This window comes from Eptatretus burgeri, chromosome 2 (genome assembly GCF_056783735.1).
Source record: "Eptatretus burgeri isolate ZD-2024b chromosome 2, Ebu_testis_v1, whole genome shotgun sequence".
In the NCBI taxonomy this organism is placed as follows: Eukaryota; Metazoa; Chordata; class Myxini; order Myxiniformes; family Myxinidae; genus Eptatretus; species Eptatretus burgeri.
In genome coordinates, this window is record NC_140962.1 from 27,705,248 (window position 1) to 27,723,627 (window position 18,380).

At 48.5% G+C, this 18,380-nt stretch overlaps 1 protein-coding gene across 4 annotated transcripts in view; it reads left to right on the forward strand.

Annotated features, from left to right (window-relative positions):
- The window catches only part of LOC147031667 (caspase recruitment domain-containing protein 11-like), a 224,114-nt gene that overhangs the window by 76,017 nt on the left and 129,717 nt on the right, over positions 1–18,380 (forward strand). For all 4 annotated transcript variants that reach the window (XR_015050700.1, XM_085852049.1, XM_085852066.1 and 1 more), the window contains 4 exons: positions 129–223; positions 16,759–16,929; positions 17,210–17,314; positions 18,084–18,209. Coding sequence is in view for 3 of the 4 variants with exons in the window: in XM_085852049.1 (XP_085708175.1) it covers positions 129–223; positions 16,759–16,929; positions 17,210–17,314; positions 18,084–18,209 (497 nt within the window). In the remaining variant the exon portion in view is untranslated. The remainder of the gene's footprint in view (positions 1–128; positions 224–16,758; positions 16,930–17,209; positions 17,315–18,083; positions 18,210–18,380) is intronic.

An 18,380-nucleotide genomic window follows, 5' to 3' on the forward strand; every position in this document is an offset into this window, starting at 1 on the left:
GACCTTCTCAATCAGTCCCATCCATTTATGCAATGGAAATTTACTTTCTCACGCGGTAGTTTTAATCTTTATCCCTGTGGCTGAATTAAAAAAGAGAAAACCCTGTTATGTTTATATCCATATGCCAGTGAAAGAAGAAAACCGGGAGCTGAGGGTCCAGTTCAGCAGTTTGGCTCAGGAGAAGATGGCCTTGCAGCTCAAGTGTCGTGAGTTACAGTTTGAGGTACAGATTTTCATTCCCAACTACTCATGAATTGCCTTTTTCTAATCTTCATAAAGCCTGTATTTTGGGGCTTAAAAAAAATTGCCTGTCAAATGGAAATTGCTGAATTTCAATATGGACCATTCTTAAATGGGGTTCAACGTAGACCATTCTGGCTGATTTGAATGTCACCTGATTAGTAGACCATCTTTTAGCCCACATTGTACTTGGTCTGAAACAGGAGCTTATGGATTTGGTCTTGATTTTCGTGTCCGTGTGTGCGTGTCCCCGCAACCGTATCTTCACATTGGCTAGAATATGTTATCAGGAGCATTTTTTTTTTTGGATTGATCCATGGATGGACTGATTTTATTAATACTTGGGACAAAGACAAGACATGATGGTGTACATATGCACGTTTTTGTTTTTTTTTGACATCAGATCCAAGATGGTCGACTGGCGGCCATTTTGTTACTTAAACATGTCCCCAACCATTTCTCCGACATGCATGGTCCAATTTTGTTCAAACTTGGCACAAGCACAGTACAAGATGACATACACGTGCCCCTCACTTTATTTTGTGATGTGATCAAAGATGGCCACCTGGAAGACTGGCAGCCATTTTAGTTGAGCATAAATATGGGGTAGCCCTTTGACTCCATTCAGCAAAATTACTAAAACAATGGGGGCTATGATATTTTATATTTTTTTACTTATTTATGTTCGAGCAATTTCTTCTACCACATAGCAGAGCAACTATCAGGGATGCCTCTTCATGGTGGTGATACCCCTTCCATCCCCAATACAAGTCGGAGGTCAAATCATGCCCACTCTTCTCTGCTGCTTGGATTCGTCAGGGCACCATGGCCACAGTTAGAGCATTGATCGGTCCCCATGCACTGGCATACTCCCCTCTGTCTCTCTCTCTGTCTCTGTCTCTGTCTCTGTCTCTGTCTCTGTCTCTGTCTCTGTCTCTGTCTCTGTCTCTCTCTCTCTCTCTGTCTCTCTCTCTCTCTCTCTCTCTCTCTCTCTCTCTCTCTCTCTCTCTCTCTCTCTCTCTCTCTCTCTCTCTCTCTCTCTCTCTCTCTCTCTCTCTCTCTCTCTCTCACACACACACACACGGCCCGAGCTTCACAAAGACAGGGGTACACCAACTTTGATGTGTGGGTTCTCTGGGCCGTTCCTGGGAGATCGATCGGCTGTCTCCATGCTGTGGGCTGTTTGTTGAGAATACTCTCAAGATATACAATAGCAACAAAAACAACTGCAAAGCAAAACTTTTAGTTTTACTTGGTTATCCTGAATTCTGTTTAAAGCCCATGTCTGTTCTGCTCAGAGGTTCCATGAACTCATGACAATGGACATATGAATATAGAATGAAAAAGGGGTTGGTTTTTATGTAAACATTATGCCAACGGACTCTAGGAAGATGCACATTAAACAGTTATGGAGGATGGTGATGGACATTTCCATAATGGAGTCTTGCACCAAACTTGCTTTCTATCCATTGTTCAGATTCACTTCATAGCTCTCTGCACTTTCATCACATTCCATTATTTGAGATTGCACTCAACTGGAATCTGCTGAAAAAGAGATTCATCTGGGTCAATAGACAAGAAGTTTTGAGTGATGTTTTGTGCTGTTTTTTTCAGCAGTCTCTCATGCTCTACATTGCAATGCATGAGTTTCAATAATGGCTTGCAGGTTAGTGAAGCACAATCACAAATTTGTTGTTGAAATGACTTTTTGAGGTGAATAAATGCTTAATATTATTTTGAGGTTAAAGTGTAGTTATTTCCTTAATGAGTGTTCAGAATAAACGTAAAGGTAATTAAATGTGATATTGTTGTGGGCCGGGCGTCCGCGGTGAGCACGACCACTAGATGGAGCAGTAGGGCCGACTCTACCGAACACCCGGAATTTAGATCGTACCTTTCCGTTAACTCCGACAGGTACGGGTCCCTTCCCGGGCCGTGACTCGTCAATAATCCCACTACGTGGTACAGGGTTATTTGCCAATCTTCAAAATACTTAGAGCTCCACGTGGCGAGTTACCGAGTACTCACACCCTCGACGGCCCTCATACGAGTTGAGCCGTTAGCGTGCCCGACCTGTGCGCAACCCGAGCGAACGGTTGCCGAAGTTCCGTCGGTCCAAACATACATTTACAGCGGCAACAGCCTTCACCAATAATTCACCAACATGCGTCACACAAAGCCAATGGAAGAAACACAGCAATGAACTGATACATTTAACAAATGTATTTATATATAAAGGGCCAGGGGAGCACGCAAGAAGGCAGAGTTATCCGACTATAGAGGGAATAGCAATTTATGTACAAGCACTTATGCAGTTCTACTTAATAGACTGGCACCACACACACACACACACACACACACACACACACACACACACACACACACACACACACACACACACACACACACAAACACACACACACACACACACACACACACACACACACACACACACACACACACACACACACACACACACACACACACGAACTGGTGGCCACAGTCTTTATTGAGGCCTCCAGCTCAGAGGGAAAGGCGAGCTGAAAACCAGAGCCTGCCTCAGACCTGTCCGCCTCGTGCGGGTACGTTGAGCTGGCGGGGTGGCGGGACTCAGACCTTTCGCGTGTGAGACGAACGCGACAACCGCTCGTGTCAGGCGAACGCGATCTCCACTCGTGTCAGGCAAACGTGATCTCCACTCGTGTCCCCAGTTTCTCTCTCCTTGTTCACCGACAGAGACACGGCGTGCAACCGACTTGCGGTTTTTGTCGAGGAAGGATGAGGATCTCTTGTGGAGGAAGAGGAGGATCTCTCAGTCCAAACGTGCCGCAACCTTATTCACCCTTCTCCGGGGGGGGGCGGGAGGGGACGCCTCCGCCCTCCCCGCTCTCCCTCACTGGACGGTTTTGGCGCACAGAATCGCTCGTCGCCCTGTCATTGGCAAAAACGAGTGGCAAGTCTGTCGATTGACCCGGGGGCATGGTGACGTCATGCGGACCGCCTCTTTCACCGTCGTGGGGTCTGATTAGCTGAGCGGCGGCCACCTCACTCGTAGCACGCTGAGTGGTCGAGGGCCGCCGCGAGGCTCCTCCTTGAACTCCGCCCACCATGGCGTCAGCCGGAGCGAGGTTAAGGTGAAGGTGTTGCTGGCCTCGTTGGTGGTGTAAAAATAAAAGAAAACCCTGACTATCAAAGTAACTCACAGTGCATGAACATTTATTCACCCATTAAACAAGGGACGGGGACCCTAACTAAAACCACATACTTACCGATATAATTGTTCTATAGGCCCTGTATGTTGTGTGTGATGGGTTTCAGATCCGTAACAATATTAGATATGTGTCGTTTATGTAATTGATAGATGGCGGCTACCTGCCCTGGTGTTCGTGTCTAAAAATCCTCATCCCCATAAGCCAATGTTTTATGTTCTTTCATTGTGAAATCTGTCTTAAATGTGTCTTTTCATCGCTTGCAAGGCAGTGAGTGCCAAGTTTAGGTGGCCAAAGATTGCCATCCTTTTGAAGGCCGGGACGGCTTGCAAAATCGGGTGTAAGGTCAGGGGGAGGGGTTTGCCTCAATCACCGGCTGGGATACGAGACAATGGTGAGAGCAAGGGTAGTGGTACAAATCGTCATCAGTGACATCGGTGGACGAGATAATAAAAGGCGGGTGCAACAAGGATCAGGGCGGAGAACTTGACGGAAGTGATGGTGGAAGGCTGCCTGCTTCTGAGCTTGTGAAGTGAAAGCCATACCCCATCCAGCATATGCCATTCCCTATCCAGCCAGCACCGCACCACTCTGTCGAATCGCTTCCTTCCCTTTTTTTGCCCCAGGTTTGGGACGTTTTTCCAGTGCAGGAACTCGAGCAGGGCGATCCTGTATAACTTTGCCGGGTTTGCCGAGTAACTCTTTCTGTCTTGTAATTTCCCTCAATCTCTCTATCATGACATGAGTGTGGGCCCAATTGCAGACATGAACTATTTAAGAGATCTGCCATTTGTTCGTTGCTATATGGGCACACATGCCGGGAATGGGTAAATGGGTTCATTCTATTGTTGCATTATTATTGTTTGTAATTCTTTCCTTCTGTTTTCTCCCCATGCCATTGTTTTTTTTTTTAAATACACTTGGGCCCGGGTGAATTATGATTGTCGTGGTGGCTTCATTTGGTGGTTTCCATAAGTCCCATTAAAGGTTGGTTGATCGTGAACCACACAGGAAGATGAGCACATCACATGGCATTCAAGTTTGCTTGGCCTAATTAGATCAAGGCATGTGATGCCTTTGGGTGCGACATTCACCCGGTTTGGGGACCCTAACCTGTACAGTAACGCGGCTTTGGCTGCAAGGATCTGGCAGAGGGTCCTCAAAATAGTTTAATGTTATGGTCGCTTTGAAACGATGGTATGTATGTATGTATGTATGTGTATATATATATATATATATATATATATATATATATATATATATATATATATATATATATATATATATATATATATATATTGTTACGAATTTCGGAATTTGATTGCAAACAACATACAGGTTCCTTTAGTCAGCTATGTCGATAAGTGCTTGTTCCCAAGATAGCTCACCTTCCATTGTTTAAATGTTCAGAAATCGATTATATGCGCTGCGGATCGATTTAATAGTTAGGGAACGAACAATGGAGACATCCCTCCCCATATTCTGTGAAGAAGAAGAACCACCCTGCCGTCCCATAATTCATGATGTCAATAACTCCCTCCCATCCGTGGTTGAGCGGAGGGATGGAGCACGAGGGCATGAGTCACGCCGGGAGCGGGGGAAGGGCGAGAGAAGGATAAGAGGGGATCTTTTCTTTTGTTCGGGGGCAGAGTTGGAGAAGGGAGTGGAGAGTAGCCGTTCAGCAGACCTTCGAGTCCTGTTTGGCTTGGGTTCCGGTTGAGGCCTTCGGAATCTTTTTGCTTCGGCTGAGGCTTGCTCGGGAGGAGGCTTTTTGGAGGCTTTTTGCTTTGATGGTTCCGTGAGCCTCGGCTTCTGCTTGGCTCAGGAGAGCTTTTTGCTTCAAGCTGCCCTGTTTGGAAGGAAGTTAAGCCAGTCGCTCGGCTCGAGCTGCGAGTGGTGGCTTCTTCTTCTTGGTTCGTGGAGCTCTATGTTCTCCATTTTGGTTCCCGGCTTGGTGCGACTCATCAATCTCTTCGTGGATTTGGTTCCTCGGGGAAGCGGCGCAACGACGGGAAGGATCGGCGCCTCGTCTCACCAGCACGTGTTGAGAAGTGCGGGAGGATTCGCGGGAGCTCAGGAAGGATCGCAGCTCACGGCGATTTGGATCCAGCTCGCGCTCGCTGGAGCCCGGGTCCGAACAACTTGAGGACCACACGAGGTGGAGAGGTTCGAGATAGGCTCTGGGTTTCAGCTCACCTGTCCTCCAAGCTGGAGCCCATTATTAAAGGCCTCTGCCACCATTTCTTGGGTGTGTGTGTGTGTGTGTGTGCGCGCGCGTACGTGTGTCCGTGGGCCTGTCTCATAAGTAGGAACTGCTGTTAAGTGCAAGTGACTGTACATAATAAGTAGACGGTTGTAGTTCTTTTGTCGTGCTTTTGTTGCTTGTATAATTGCATACGTGTTTTGCCTTGTCTAATTGCATACGTGCTTTATTATAATAAATGTCCTTGTGTGAATGTAAACCTGTTCGTTGCGTCCATTCCCTCATTGAACTGCCCCATCTTGCACTCGGAATATAGTTGCTTTTTAAATAGCCGGTAAAGTGATCGGGTCCAACGGGACTGCGCGCTAATACCCCGCTCGGTCATCCCAAAAGGAAGCGAGCTGCTGAAGCGGCTTGTTTCCAAGCGGTCCCGTTGAGGTACAATCTCTCGGTAACCTACCCACGCGAATAATGAGGTAAATCGAAGATTTGGCGATCAGACCCTGTAGCGCGCGGGTAGAGTGCGGACAAGGTTGTGGTGTGCTTAAAAACACACCCGTGGCTGGTTTCCGGCATTGATCCGGAAAGCCGCGACTGGATTGTCCGTTCGATGGGCGAAGCGACTGCTATTGGTTAGACGCGGTCGTTCGCACGCCGACGGGCGGGAAATCTTCAACAATATATATCTATGTATATGTATATATATATATATATATATATATATATATATATATATATATATATATATATATATATATGTTTTTATATATATATATGTTTTTATATATATATGTAAATATATATGAATATGTATATACTGTATATATATGTATATGTATATATGTATATGTATATATCTATATGTATGTATATGTATGTATATGTATATATATATATATATGTATATATATATATATATATATATATATATATATATATATATGTATATATATATATATATATATATATATATATATATATATATATATATATATATATATATATATATATATATATATATATGTATATATATTGTTGCGGATTCGCGCCCGCCGGCGTGCGGACGGCCACGTAACTCGGATTGCGGCACGTCGCCCACCGGATGGACAATCCCGTCGTGACCCTCTCGGACTAACGCCGGGAACTAGTCACGGGTGGGCCTTTCGGCCTCACCACGATCGTGCCAATCGGCCCCCGTGTGGGATAGGGTTGCTCGCCAAATTCGACCTACCTAAGTACCCACACGGAGGGTAGACCGGGCGATCGCACCTCGCCGCAGGTCAACTTCGGACACGGGCCACTTTAAGCGACCCGTTCCGTACTATCGGGATAACCGAGCGGTGTTATCGTCAACCCCGACGGTTCGATTAATTATCGGGCGTTTTAGCCCACGACCAACCCTTTACGTGAAGTAAGATGGAGATTCAACTAGAGAAAAGACGAAGCGAAACGGGAAAAGCAGTTCAACATAAAGCACATTTATTTCGCGATGGCACACGGATAGCACACATATACAATTATACACCAAAACCAAATGTAAAAGAAGAAACACCACAATAATGCACAAAAAGCAAATGTAAAAGTGAAACACAATGCAGATCTACTACCGACTACCGAGCACACGGCAACACTTATACAGTTTTACTTCACAGACGGCGCCGACAACACATATACTCAAAGCAAAAGAAAAAGGGACCACCCTCCACTATGAGGGGGCAGGCGGGCCTGGGGCCGAGACCACGTCGAGCCTACCCGTCTGGTGATGAACCGCAAAATGGCGGTGGCGCCCCGACTCCGCGGGCCTCGCGGACAGTGTCTGGCAATGGGGTGGGAACGGGGCCCCCTTCTCGCACTATCTCAGCGCGGGGGGAAACAGGAGGGGGTTGTTGATGCTCGGGGGGGATGAGGATATCTCGCTGGCTCGGGTCCCGCGACGAGCGTCTCCACCGCGACCTCGGTCGCGTTATCGGCCTCCCCTCTCCGCAGCTCCCCGACTCTGACACGAGCGCCCTCTCGACTGCCTTCGCCGCCGCCACCTCTCCAACTCTCCCACTCTCCACAGCTCCGTCCAACTGCTTTCTCCGACTCTTCTCTTCTCCACTCTCCTTGACTGACTTTTTCCAACTCCACTCTTCCCAACTCAACTCCGACTCTTCCCAACTCAACTGCCTTTTTGGCGAGCGAACGCGGCCCTTTATAGCCCCCGTGGCTTCGCTCCTTCACCTTCGACCCTTTACCTCTGGCTGGCTCCCCATTGGACAGAGGAAAAGTGGGCGTGAATGCTTTTTGATCCGCGAATCTGCATATAGCGATTATACTCCGACGCACCTGGAGGCGGGGCCAATTCGCCCCATGCTCGCTGATAGGACGGAACAGAAGTGGGCGTGAATAGTTTTTGATCCGATTTCTTCGGAAAGGCTGGTGTTTCTGCACCCACTGCTCGGTGCGCGCCCTGCACGAGTCCAGAATCGGTGCCCACAAGCGGCGCGGGAATGGCGGTGATGCGATGGTTGCGAGGGCGGGTTGTGACGGTAAAGGTCGTGGCTGTTGGCGTTGTTGTTGTTTTTGTGAAGCGGCGTTGCGGTTGGTGGTTGTTGTGTGATGGCTGTTGAGACGTGGTTGGTGGTAGTAGTAATGGTAGTAATGGCGGCTGGTCCAAAATAAAGATAGTAAAAGAAAAACGGCTATCTAGAAGGGTCGCAGCCCGAATGAATGACATTTATTCCCTCTAAACAACGGGTTTGGGCCTAACTACACATATACTTACAGAGATATCTCACCTAAGGGACCTGAATGGTGGTTTGCGAATTTTGTCAACCACAACACTACCGCCTCCCCTTTTTACAGACTCGTCCCGAGTCGTCAAATTTTCGTGTGCCATCATGTGTAGGTTTCCCCTAGTACATTTTACCTACGGATCCCTGAGTGTGACATTCATGGTATTCGTGTCCCCAAAATAAATAACCTGAGGGCTGAGTAACTACCTAAACAAACACACTCACACGGACGACTTAAATAAAATTGCCGGCGCTAAGGCAGACATGCCGGGGGCGCACTCATATGTACAGTACATCTTAACCTTAACTTACAAATTTTACACTAAACCATGGCCCAGGATCAATGAACTCTGCAAAAAGAAAGCAGTTAGCAGGGAGCCAGGCTGCTCGCATGCAGTCTCTGGCTCAAACAATGCAGGTGACAGGGAACGTGGCCGGCTGCTCACTCGCAGTCCAAGGCCTTCCCTTTTTAACTGAACGCAGTGAACCACAACGGTGCATGGGCTGCACAAACGCAGTCTCCGTGCCAGCTCAAGTGGCACACGCAATGAACACAACGAATGGATGGATGAATGGATGGACGCAAACACGGTGCACGGGCCGCCACTGCAGGCCCGTGTTGTAGCTGCCACAGGGCAGTTCTCGCAGCTTGCAAACTGTTGCTTTCATCCTGATGCACATGGAAATGAACAGGGGGGGGGGGCAAAGCAAAAATTGAACGGGGCTGGTGAACAGGGGCAGTGGGCATGGCATGGTAAAGGTGATCAGGCAAACACAGCTTGCAGAACAAGACCGCTGCAGGCAAACACAGCCGGCAGATGAACTGGCCGGCACAGGCCTTGCAGAAAACAGCTGCAGACGATCCAGCCGGCACAGGCCTTGCAGCACAGCAGCTGCAGCCGATCCAGCCGGCACAGGCCTTGCAGCAAAACAACAGCTGCCGATGAAGCTGGCCAGCCTTCGCCGTTCAGTGAAGGTTGGTGGAGGGAGTGCGGTGGTGCTGGCCACTCGGGAGGCGGGCTCGGACCTACTCTACGGTCTCCCTCCCAACCTATCGCCTTTGCCTGTCACTGTCTACCCACTCCCTTAATTTGTCAAACCCCAATTTAGCCCCAACTTATTTTTTTATTTTTACTTCCCCACTATAAATCGTCCCCTAACCCCCTGTACTGTCCTTGTTCGGCTAACCTATCCTGTCACCTAGCCTACTCCCAACCCCTACGTTCCCTTCCCGGAGGGGAATAAGGGAGAGCTAGCGTCCTTTGTCGAGGCCCAACGAAGCCTCAGAATGGCCTCCCCAGACTTCAGCGATCTAACCCAAAGTGGGTCCAGCGGCCCACAACGAGAGCAAGGGGATGGATGGTGCGGAGAGGTACACTTCCTAATCTACCCTAACCATTAACCTGTTAAACTATCCCGGGGCTTCCAACAAGCGCCTCTCGCTTAAACTATTGGTTCTAACAACCCAGATTCCCGTCGCCTGTGTTGGTGTCCTCACAATTTCGGGCCTCGCCCCCCAATTTTCTCTCCGTGCCCTCACACGGTCTCATGGCTGGGACACGTGGCTCCCTTTGGCAGGCACGACCCTCTGCCGATTCTCCCGCTATGGCACCCTCGGGCACTACACTGCCTCCGAGCCTACCAGCTCCCTAAACACCGGGGAGTGCCCCCCATGGCACCTCCCCTGAAACGCACACGTGGCAGGCTGGCTTCCCAGGCCCCTTTCCGAGGGTCACCCGTGCCCACAACACTGCCCACGCGGCTAATGGCGCCCCGGGCCCGCGCACCAAGCAGGCGCACCCGTGCCCACTACGCTATCCCGGCCCCCCATGGGCCCTTGGCCTACCACGGCCGACTGGCCTGGTGCCCGGGGTACCCACTCAGCCATACTCACCTTTCACAGCCACGCTCCCAGCCCGTCAACAGGGCTCCTGCACCCCTCCAAACGGGTTTCGAGCCTACACTCCCACCAACAACAAAACGACCTCCATTTTGTAAATTTGACTAACCCCCTAACTCACTCTACACTGACCCCGGGGTCCCTTGTGCGGGAGTCACTCCTCCCCCCAATCACTCATCGCACCATGCATTCCCCATTCGCTCCACTCACACAGACCCGCTGGCCTCACTCACTCACCAAGCACATGCTTCCACTTCACTCACCAACTCTTCAACACACTCACCGCTGAACTCTGCCATCCTTCTATCTGCATCCCCTAACTAACTCGTGCTCCCACGTCGTCCCTTAAACTACAGCACGTTCCTTTTAACACTACGTAGCTAAACTACGTCCCCTCTACACATCCACAAGTCTGTCGCTGTCTTCAAATAATCCCATTAATCAATTTCCCAACCTAAATCTCGCTACAATCCCTCTAACTCATCCATTCCACGGACTCCATGAGGACTTACCCCTGCCCCATGAAGTCGGTCTAACTAAGCTAACCCTTCCCCCTAACTAGTTTCCATCCTGTGCCCAGGTAAGGGGGTCTTCCACCCCTTGCCCGGGAATCCTGTGCACCCGAAAGTGAGGCTTGCTTTTTTTTTTTCACATGCGCAGCACCAGCGCGGCAACTCACAGCTCGCGCACTTTGCACCTGCCCGTGACGTCATGCAGCTGCACGTGTACCTCGTCCCTCCTTGGACGGTACCATCCGGCAGGGATACTCCTCCTGCCAGATTCCAACCCCGCGTGCAGCCATGACGTCACCGTGCGCATAAAAAAACACAAGCCCCACGTCTCGAGGGGTTCCCCACGCGAACACATGTGCTTTGCCCGTTGGAGCTTAACACACACGATCGCGTGGAGAACCTGTCTGGTCCAAATCCGTAATCCTGCCTTAACGTTGTCCGTCCGCGGGATCGGCAAATCCACCGCGTGCGTTTCCGGACCGGGACTTCACTCTCGCAAGCGAGCACGTGGGGGCCTCGTGCGTTGCACAGCACGGACCTCGTGCTCGCTGCTGGGTGAACCCGGCACGGTCCCCGAAACAGCTACAGCCGCTACCCGGCTTTCTTTCCTCTGTCGCAGTCTCCGTCTCCATTCCACACACGCACTCCCGCGTGTCACGACGCTAACACACCTCACCATTAAACTCACACCGGGAGACGCGGCTGCATGTTCACACATGCCGACCGACATCTCCCTCACATACAGCGACCTTGCACACGCTGTCTCTCTCACGCATACCACCTCCCTCACACACGTGGCTCCACTCACTCGCGGCCTTCCACTCACTCGTGCCATTTCCCTCACACAAACCATACCACTCACACACGCGGGGGCACTCGCCCGCGGTGCCTCACTCATACTGGCCATTTCACTCACACACACGGCCTCTTCCACTTGCGGTGCCCCTTTTACACACGGCGTGCTGGGAAGCACGTACTCCGGCACTGTCGCCACCACACCACTCACACACGGGGTCGCTTCCACACACGGGGTCTTTGTCACCCACCCGGTCGCTCTCACACACGCCCTTGCACCCGCGCTATGCGTGCGTTGCAGCACGCATTTCGCCACACTCGTGAACACACACCTCGACACCACACACACCGGGACAACCACACTGGGGATTCGTGTCCCCACAAGGGTCTCCGGGGCCTCTATACCCCCCAAGCTCGGCGTGCACCCGTCCACAGCACTCCTCCCCTCGAACTCGCAAAGCACGACCGAACTCACCTGGTCGTGACTCGCCTCAAGGGGGCATACTCCCTCCTCTCTTTCCTGGAGGAGGCTATCCCGCTGCTCGCACCGGGTCCCTACACGCTCCGCGAGCTCAACCTCATCGTCCTCCACTACCTCTGTGTGTGTGTGTGTGCGTCTCTAACCCCGTCATTATCATGCAGTCTCTCCTCTATCGTTCCCATCTCCCGTGTCTCTGTACATTTATTCGTTTCTGTTGTCCCCTCGTGTCTATTAGTCTCTGCTTCTTTCTGGCGTCTTTCCCTTATCTTTATGTAGGTCAACCTTGCTTTCTCCTTAAGTCGCTCCCGTCCTTCCCTGTTTTTCACTCCTTGCTCTTTCACAATCTCCGCGTACCTCATCCTTGCTTTCCGTCTTAATTGTTCTTTTCTCTCCCTCCCAATTACTTTCACCTCGTCTCTTGTCTCCCGAATTATTTTCTCCTTACCTGCCTCCACCGCGGGCCCGACAGCCGTTGCACTCCCTCCCAGCTCGTTCGCTCCCACACGTGGCGTCGCCATTTTGAGCTCCACTGTCGTCGCCTCCATGCCCGCCTGCAGGCTTCGGCCTATTTTCTGCATCTCACCCCGCAGCTCTTTCATTTCTTCCTTCATTTTGAGTGCGTTTGTTTCCATATTCGTTTTCATTTCGAGCATGTCCCCACTGATTCCTGCCAGCATGGCGCATAGCCGGGCCATGTCGGGCGCACTTGGGTGAGCCGATTCGGCAAGGATCGGGGGGTTTTGGCGGAGAGGGGGAGGGGAGGTGTCATACACCGCGGCCGCCGCCTCACCTATTTCGGGCTCTGGGTTCAGTTGGGCGAGTTCGTGTTCCTGCACAACCAACATTTCCTGCACGGGGATTTCATCCTGGGGCGTGGATTCTACACATTCTACATCCATTTCTAATACCCCCGGCTCCCGCTCGCCTTGAGACGCCATCTTATTTCTCGTAAAGGGTTAATTTATATCGCTCGTAATTTGGAGGGAATCGGGGTCGCTTCTCTCACCCCTGGACCGATTCCCGTGAATTTAGCTAGAGACAGGAGAGCCCGTTTTCCCGCTCTCCGATACCAGTGCCGCGAGGAGGGCGATGAGTTTATATCGCAGGACCTGACACCAGTGTTGCGGATTCGCGCCCGCCGGCGTGCGGACGGCCACGTAACTCGGATTGCGGCACGTCGCCCACCGGACGGACAATCCCGTCGTGACCCTCTCGGACTAACGCCGGGAACTAGTCACGGGTGGGCCTTTCGGCCTCACCACGATCGTGCCAATCGGCCCCCCGCGTGGGATAGGGTTGCTCGCCAAATTCGACCTACCTAAGTACCCACACGGAGGGTAGACCGGGCGATCGCACCTCGCCGCAGGTCGACTTCGGACACGGGCCACTTTAAGCGACCCGTTCCGTACTATCGGGATAACCGAGCGGTGTTATCGTCAACCCCGACGGTTCGATTAATTATCGGGCGTTTTAGCCCACGACCAACCCTTTACGTGAAGTAAGATGGAGATTCAACTGGAGAAAAGACGAAGCGAAACGGGAAAAACAGTTCAACATAAAGCACATTTATTTCGCGATGGCACACGGATAGCACACATATACAATTATACACCAAAAGCAAATGTAAAAGAAGAAACACCACAATAATGCACAAAAAGCAAATGTAAAAGTGAAACACAATGCAGATCTACCACCGACTACCGAGCACACGGCAACACTTATACAGTTTTACTTCACAGACTGCGCCGACAACACATATACTCAAAGCAAAAGAAAAAGCGACCACCCTCCACTATGAGGGGGCAGACGGGCCTGGGGCCGAGACCGCGTCGAGCCTACCCGTCTGGTGATGAGCCGCAAAATGGCGGTGGCGCCCCGACTCCGCGGGCCTCGCGGACAGTGTTTGGCAATGGGGTGGGAACGGGGCCCCCTTCTCGCACTATCTCAGCGCGGGGGGGAAACAGGAGGGGGTTGTTGATGCTCGGGGGGGATGAGGATATCTCGCTGGCTCGGGTCCCGCGACGAGCGTCTCCACCGCGACCTCGGTCGCGTTATCGGCCTCCCCTCTCCGCAGCTCCCCGACTCTGACACGAGCGCCCTCTCGACTACCTTCGCTGCCGCCACCTCTCCAACTCTCCCACTCTCCACAGCTCCGTCCAACTGCTTTCTCCGACTCTTCTCTTCTCCACTCTCCTTGACTGACTCTTTCCAACTCCACTCTTCCCAACTCAACTCCGACTCTTCCTAACTCAACTCCGACTCTTCCCAACTCAACTGCCTTTTTGGCGAGCGAACGCGGCCCTTTATAGCCCCCGTGGCTTCGCTCCTTCACCTTCGACCCTTTACCTCTGGCTGGCTCCCCATTGGACAGAGGAAAAGTGGGCGTGAATGCTTTTTGATCCGCGAATCTGCATATAGCGATTATACTCCGACGCACCTGGAGGCGGGGCCAAATCGCCCCATGCTCGCTGATAGGACGGAACAGAAGTGGGCGTGAATAGTTTTTGATCCGATTTCTTCGGAAAGGCTGGTGTTTCTGCACCCGCTGCTCGGTGCACGCCCTGCACGAGTCCAGTATCGGTGCCCACAAGCGGCGCGGGAATGGCGGTGATGCGATTGTTGCGAGGGCGAGTTGTGACGGTGAAGGTCGTGGCTGTTGGCGTTGTTGTTGTTGTGAAGCGGCGTTGCGGTTGGTGGTTGTTGTGTGATAGCTGTTGAGACGTGGTTGGTGGTGGTAGTAATGGTAGTAATGACGGCTGGTCCAAAATAAAGATAGTAAAAGAAAAACGGCTATCTAGAAGGGTCGCAGCCCGAATGAATGACATTTATTCCCTCTAAACAACGGGTTTGGGCCTAACTACACATATACTTACAGAGATATCTCACCTAAGGGACCTGAATGGTGGTTTGCGAATTGTGTCAACCACAACAATATATATATATATATATATATATATATATATATATATATATATATATATATATATATATATATATATATATATATATATTAGGGTGGTCCAAAAAAGTCGAAAAAAAATAGAATGTTGCTCCACAAGCTTAAAATTATTCTAAATGATCCAATAACTCGCATAAATTTTTTTAGCTTGATCGGAGGTGATTTAGAGGTCGCTCCATATGACGACTTTTCGTCTCATGACTTGAATAAATTAGGGTATGGTCAGGTACGGTTACTTCTGGATGTCCGAGGTGGAAATGGAGTGCATTTTCGAACTCTATGGGGTCGATTTACTCTAAGAACTGACTGCACCGACATTGAATTCACTACCATTTCGAAAATATGACCTAAAACAAGATTTATCATTACTGGAGTTGAGTAACTTATCCTACTCATTTCGATATTTTCTAATCTATAATTAATTTGTCATCCGTCTAAACATTTCTTCGAGTAAATCGACCCCACTGAGTTCGAAAATGCAGTCCATTTTCACCTCGGAAGTTCAGAAGTGTACGGATTCGCATCTCACCATACCCTAATTTAATATAATAATAACTAAATAAATAACTAACGTATTTTTCATGAATCGTTGAATGTAAAACACTGGATGTTGAGCCGGCTTGAAATAAGATCAGGCGGGAGTGGAGACAGCAATAGAGGCGGAGATGATGGTGGTATTTGGTAAATGAGACGAAATATTCAAATAGTTTGTAATTCCATTGATTGAAAAATTAGGGTATGGTGAGATGCGAATCCATACACTTCTGAACTTCCTTGGTGAAAATGGACTTCATTTTCAAACTCAGTGGGGTCGATCTACTCTGGAATGTTTAGACGGACAACAAATTAATTATAGATTAGAAAATATCGAAATGAGTAGGATAAGTTACTCAACTCCAGTAATGATAAATCTTGTTTTAGGTCATATTTTCGAAATGGTAGTGAGTTCAATGTCGGTGCAGTAATTTCTTCGAGTAAATCGACCCCATAGAGTTCGAAAATGCACTCTATTTCCACCTCGGACATCCATAAGTACCCGTAATCGTACCTGACCATACCCTAATTTAACCAACTCATGAAACTAAAAGTCGTCATCTGGAGCGACCTCTAAATCACCTCCGATCAACTGAAATTTATTTATGCGTGTTATTGAATCATAGTGGAATAATATAAAGCTTGTGGAGACAACACCTGAATTTAAAAAAAAAACTTTTTTTGCTGTATTTGGACCACCCTAATATATATATATATATATATATATATATATATATATATATATATATATATATATATATATATATATATATATCAAGTGATGATGTTAGCTTAAGGGTATAGATGGTCCGTGCATGTGTCTGTTTCGGTTTAACTTATGTACCTTGTCCAAAATATTTATTTGTTTGCTTACCTGAAACAATAATGCCTTAAAGTTAAACCTGCCAAAGTACAGCATGCAATCTCTAAATTATCATTCAAAGTTCTGCTATGTACTATATATTGTCGATTTCACCACGTAAAGTGATCCTGTGCAATGGCTTGTTATTTGGGCTCGTCTTGTATAATGTGAGACACCACATAACATGAAGATTACTTTGATCAATCACCTCATTTCTAATATCCAACACATCATGAATGATGTTAGACAGGAAATTTGTGTGAAAGTGGGGTTTTACTGTGAACAGGAAGAGCAGGCGCTGCAGGCCTTACGATGGGCCCACACAGACTGTGAGACTGAGCGGCGCCAGAGTCAACGCTTGCGACGAGACAGAGATTTGCAGCCCAGCTCTTCAACTGTGATTGATCTTGAACGACAAAATGCAAAGCTACAAGCCAAACTATCTCGGCTTTCAAAAGTAATGAATTAATAAGCATTTCTGCTGACACTTTTTGTTCACTTTCTTAATTTACTCTTTAATTTCTCCTTAAACTCTGTGTTGCTATGGTAACATTATTTTTTTTTTTTACCATTTTATAACATGGCACCATCTATCTCCCTCCAATCCTCCCACCCCATCCATATAATGTACATTGCATTTGATTCTGATTAATATATACTTTTCTGGATCCTTCATCATAAATTATATCCCACTTTCTACTGTTATTACTAATTTGATATTCATTTTCCTCTACAAGGACTTCAATTCACAACAAAATAGCAACACAAAGGAGCAAGAGCTGCTTGATCAACTGTTCAACCTACGACAGGAGCTCCAGAATACTCAGGAGCATCGGGATCAGGTGATTGAATGGATAGTATGTTTTATTTTTTTATCACCTGTTCCACGTTTTTCACTTGGTATAAAGTGGGATGATTTACCAGCATTAAATGTTTATCATTCGAGTTCCTGTTTGCAGGCAGCCAAATAACAAACTCAATGCTGTCTTCTTATCATCCTAACAATATGATTGTTTTTCTATTGTGCTGTTGGCACATCGACAAAGTATGAACACAGGGGGAGGGAGTGTGTGTTATGTATTGAGATAATCAAAAGTGAAAACAAGAAGAGAAGGTGGTGAGATGGAAAAGAGAAGAAAGGCTAAGGGAGTGTGGTAGAATTGGAGAAAGAACAGCAAGGAGCTTTAATTGGAGCTGGAAAAGGAGTAATGGAAGACAGAAGTGTGGGGGTGGGGGATGGTGGGGGGGAGTGAATAACAGCAATTTTGAGTGCATAACAGATAGATGTTATGCACTCAAAAATGGCCATCTATCTATCTGTCTGCTCAATGTACATTTACTATAACATCTTTACACCATTCAAATATATATTTTCCCTTTATATATTTCTGTTAGATTGTGATTGCATCATTTGAATGGCTTTATAGAACTGTGCAATGGTTGGATGTCACATCAAATGCTCTTCCGAATTCGCATGTTTGGTTAAGGCCAATGCTTAATGCACTCTGATGTTGAGAAAATAATCAGTTTATGTATCTTTATTTGTGTTTTGGTAAAATGCAATGGTTCTTTGTTTTATTTACCTGTCATTCTGTCCCTCTGCACCTGAAGCTCCTTGAGGAAAAGTCTGCAACAGACATAAAGTCTGAGGCCTTGATTGAAGATTGCCTGGTCTTCCAGAAACGCATCAAAAGTTTGCATGTAGAGCTTTCGGAGGTGGAGAAGGAAAGAGAACAGGTGATATATCATGCTATACATCGGTTTTAATGCCTAGTGTTGTCTTGATGGTTCGGGTGGTGGGCTTGGGATCATAGGGTCCTGAGTTGAAATCCTGCTTGGCTGTTGAATTAATACCAGGAGGGGTTGATAGCCTGTCATGCTTCTAAGCCTGGTGTTGGCTTACTGGTT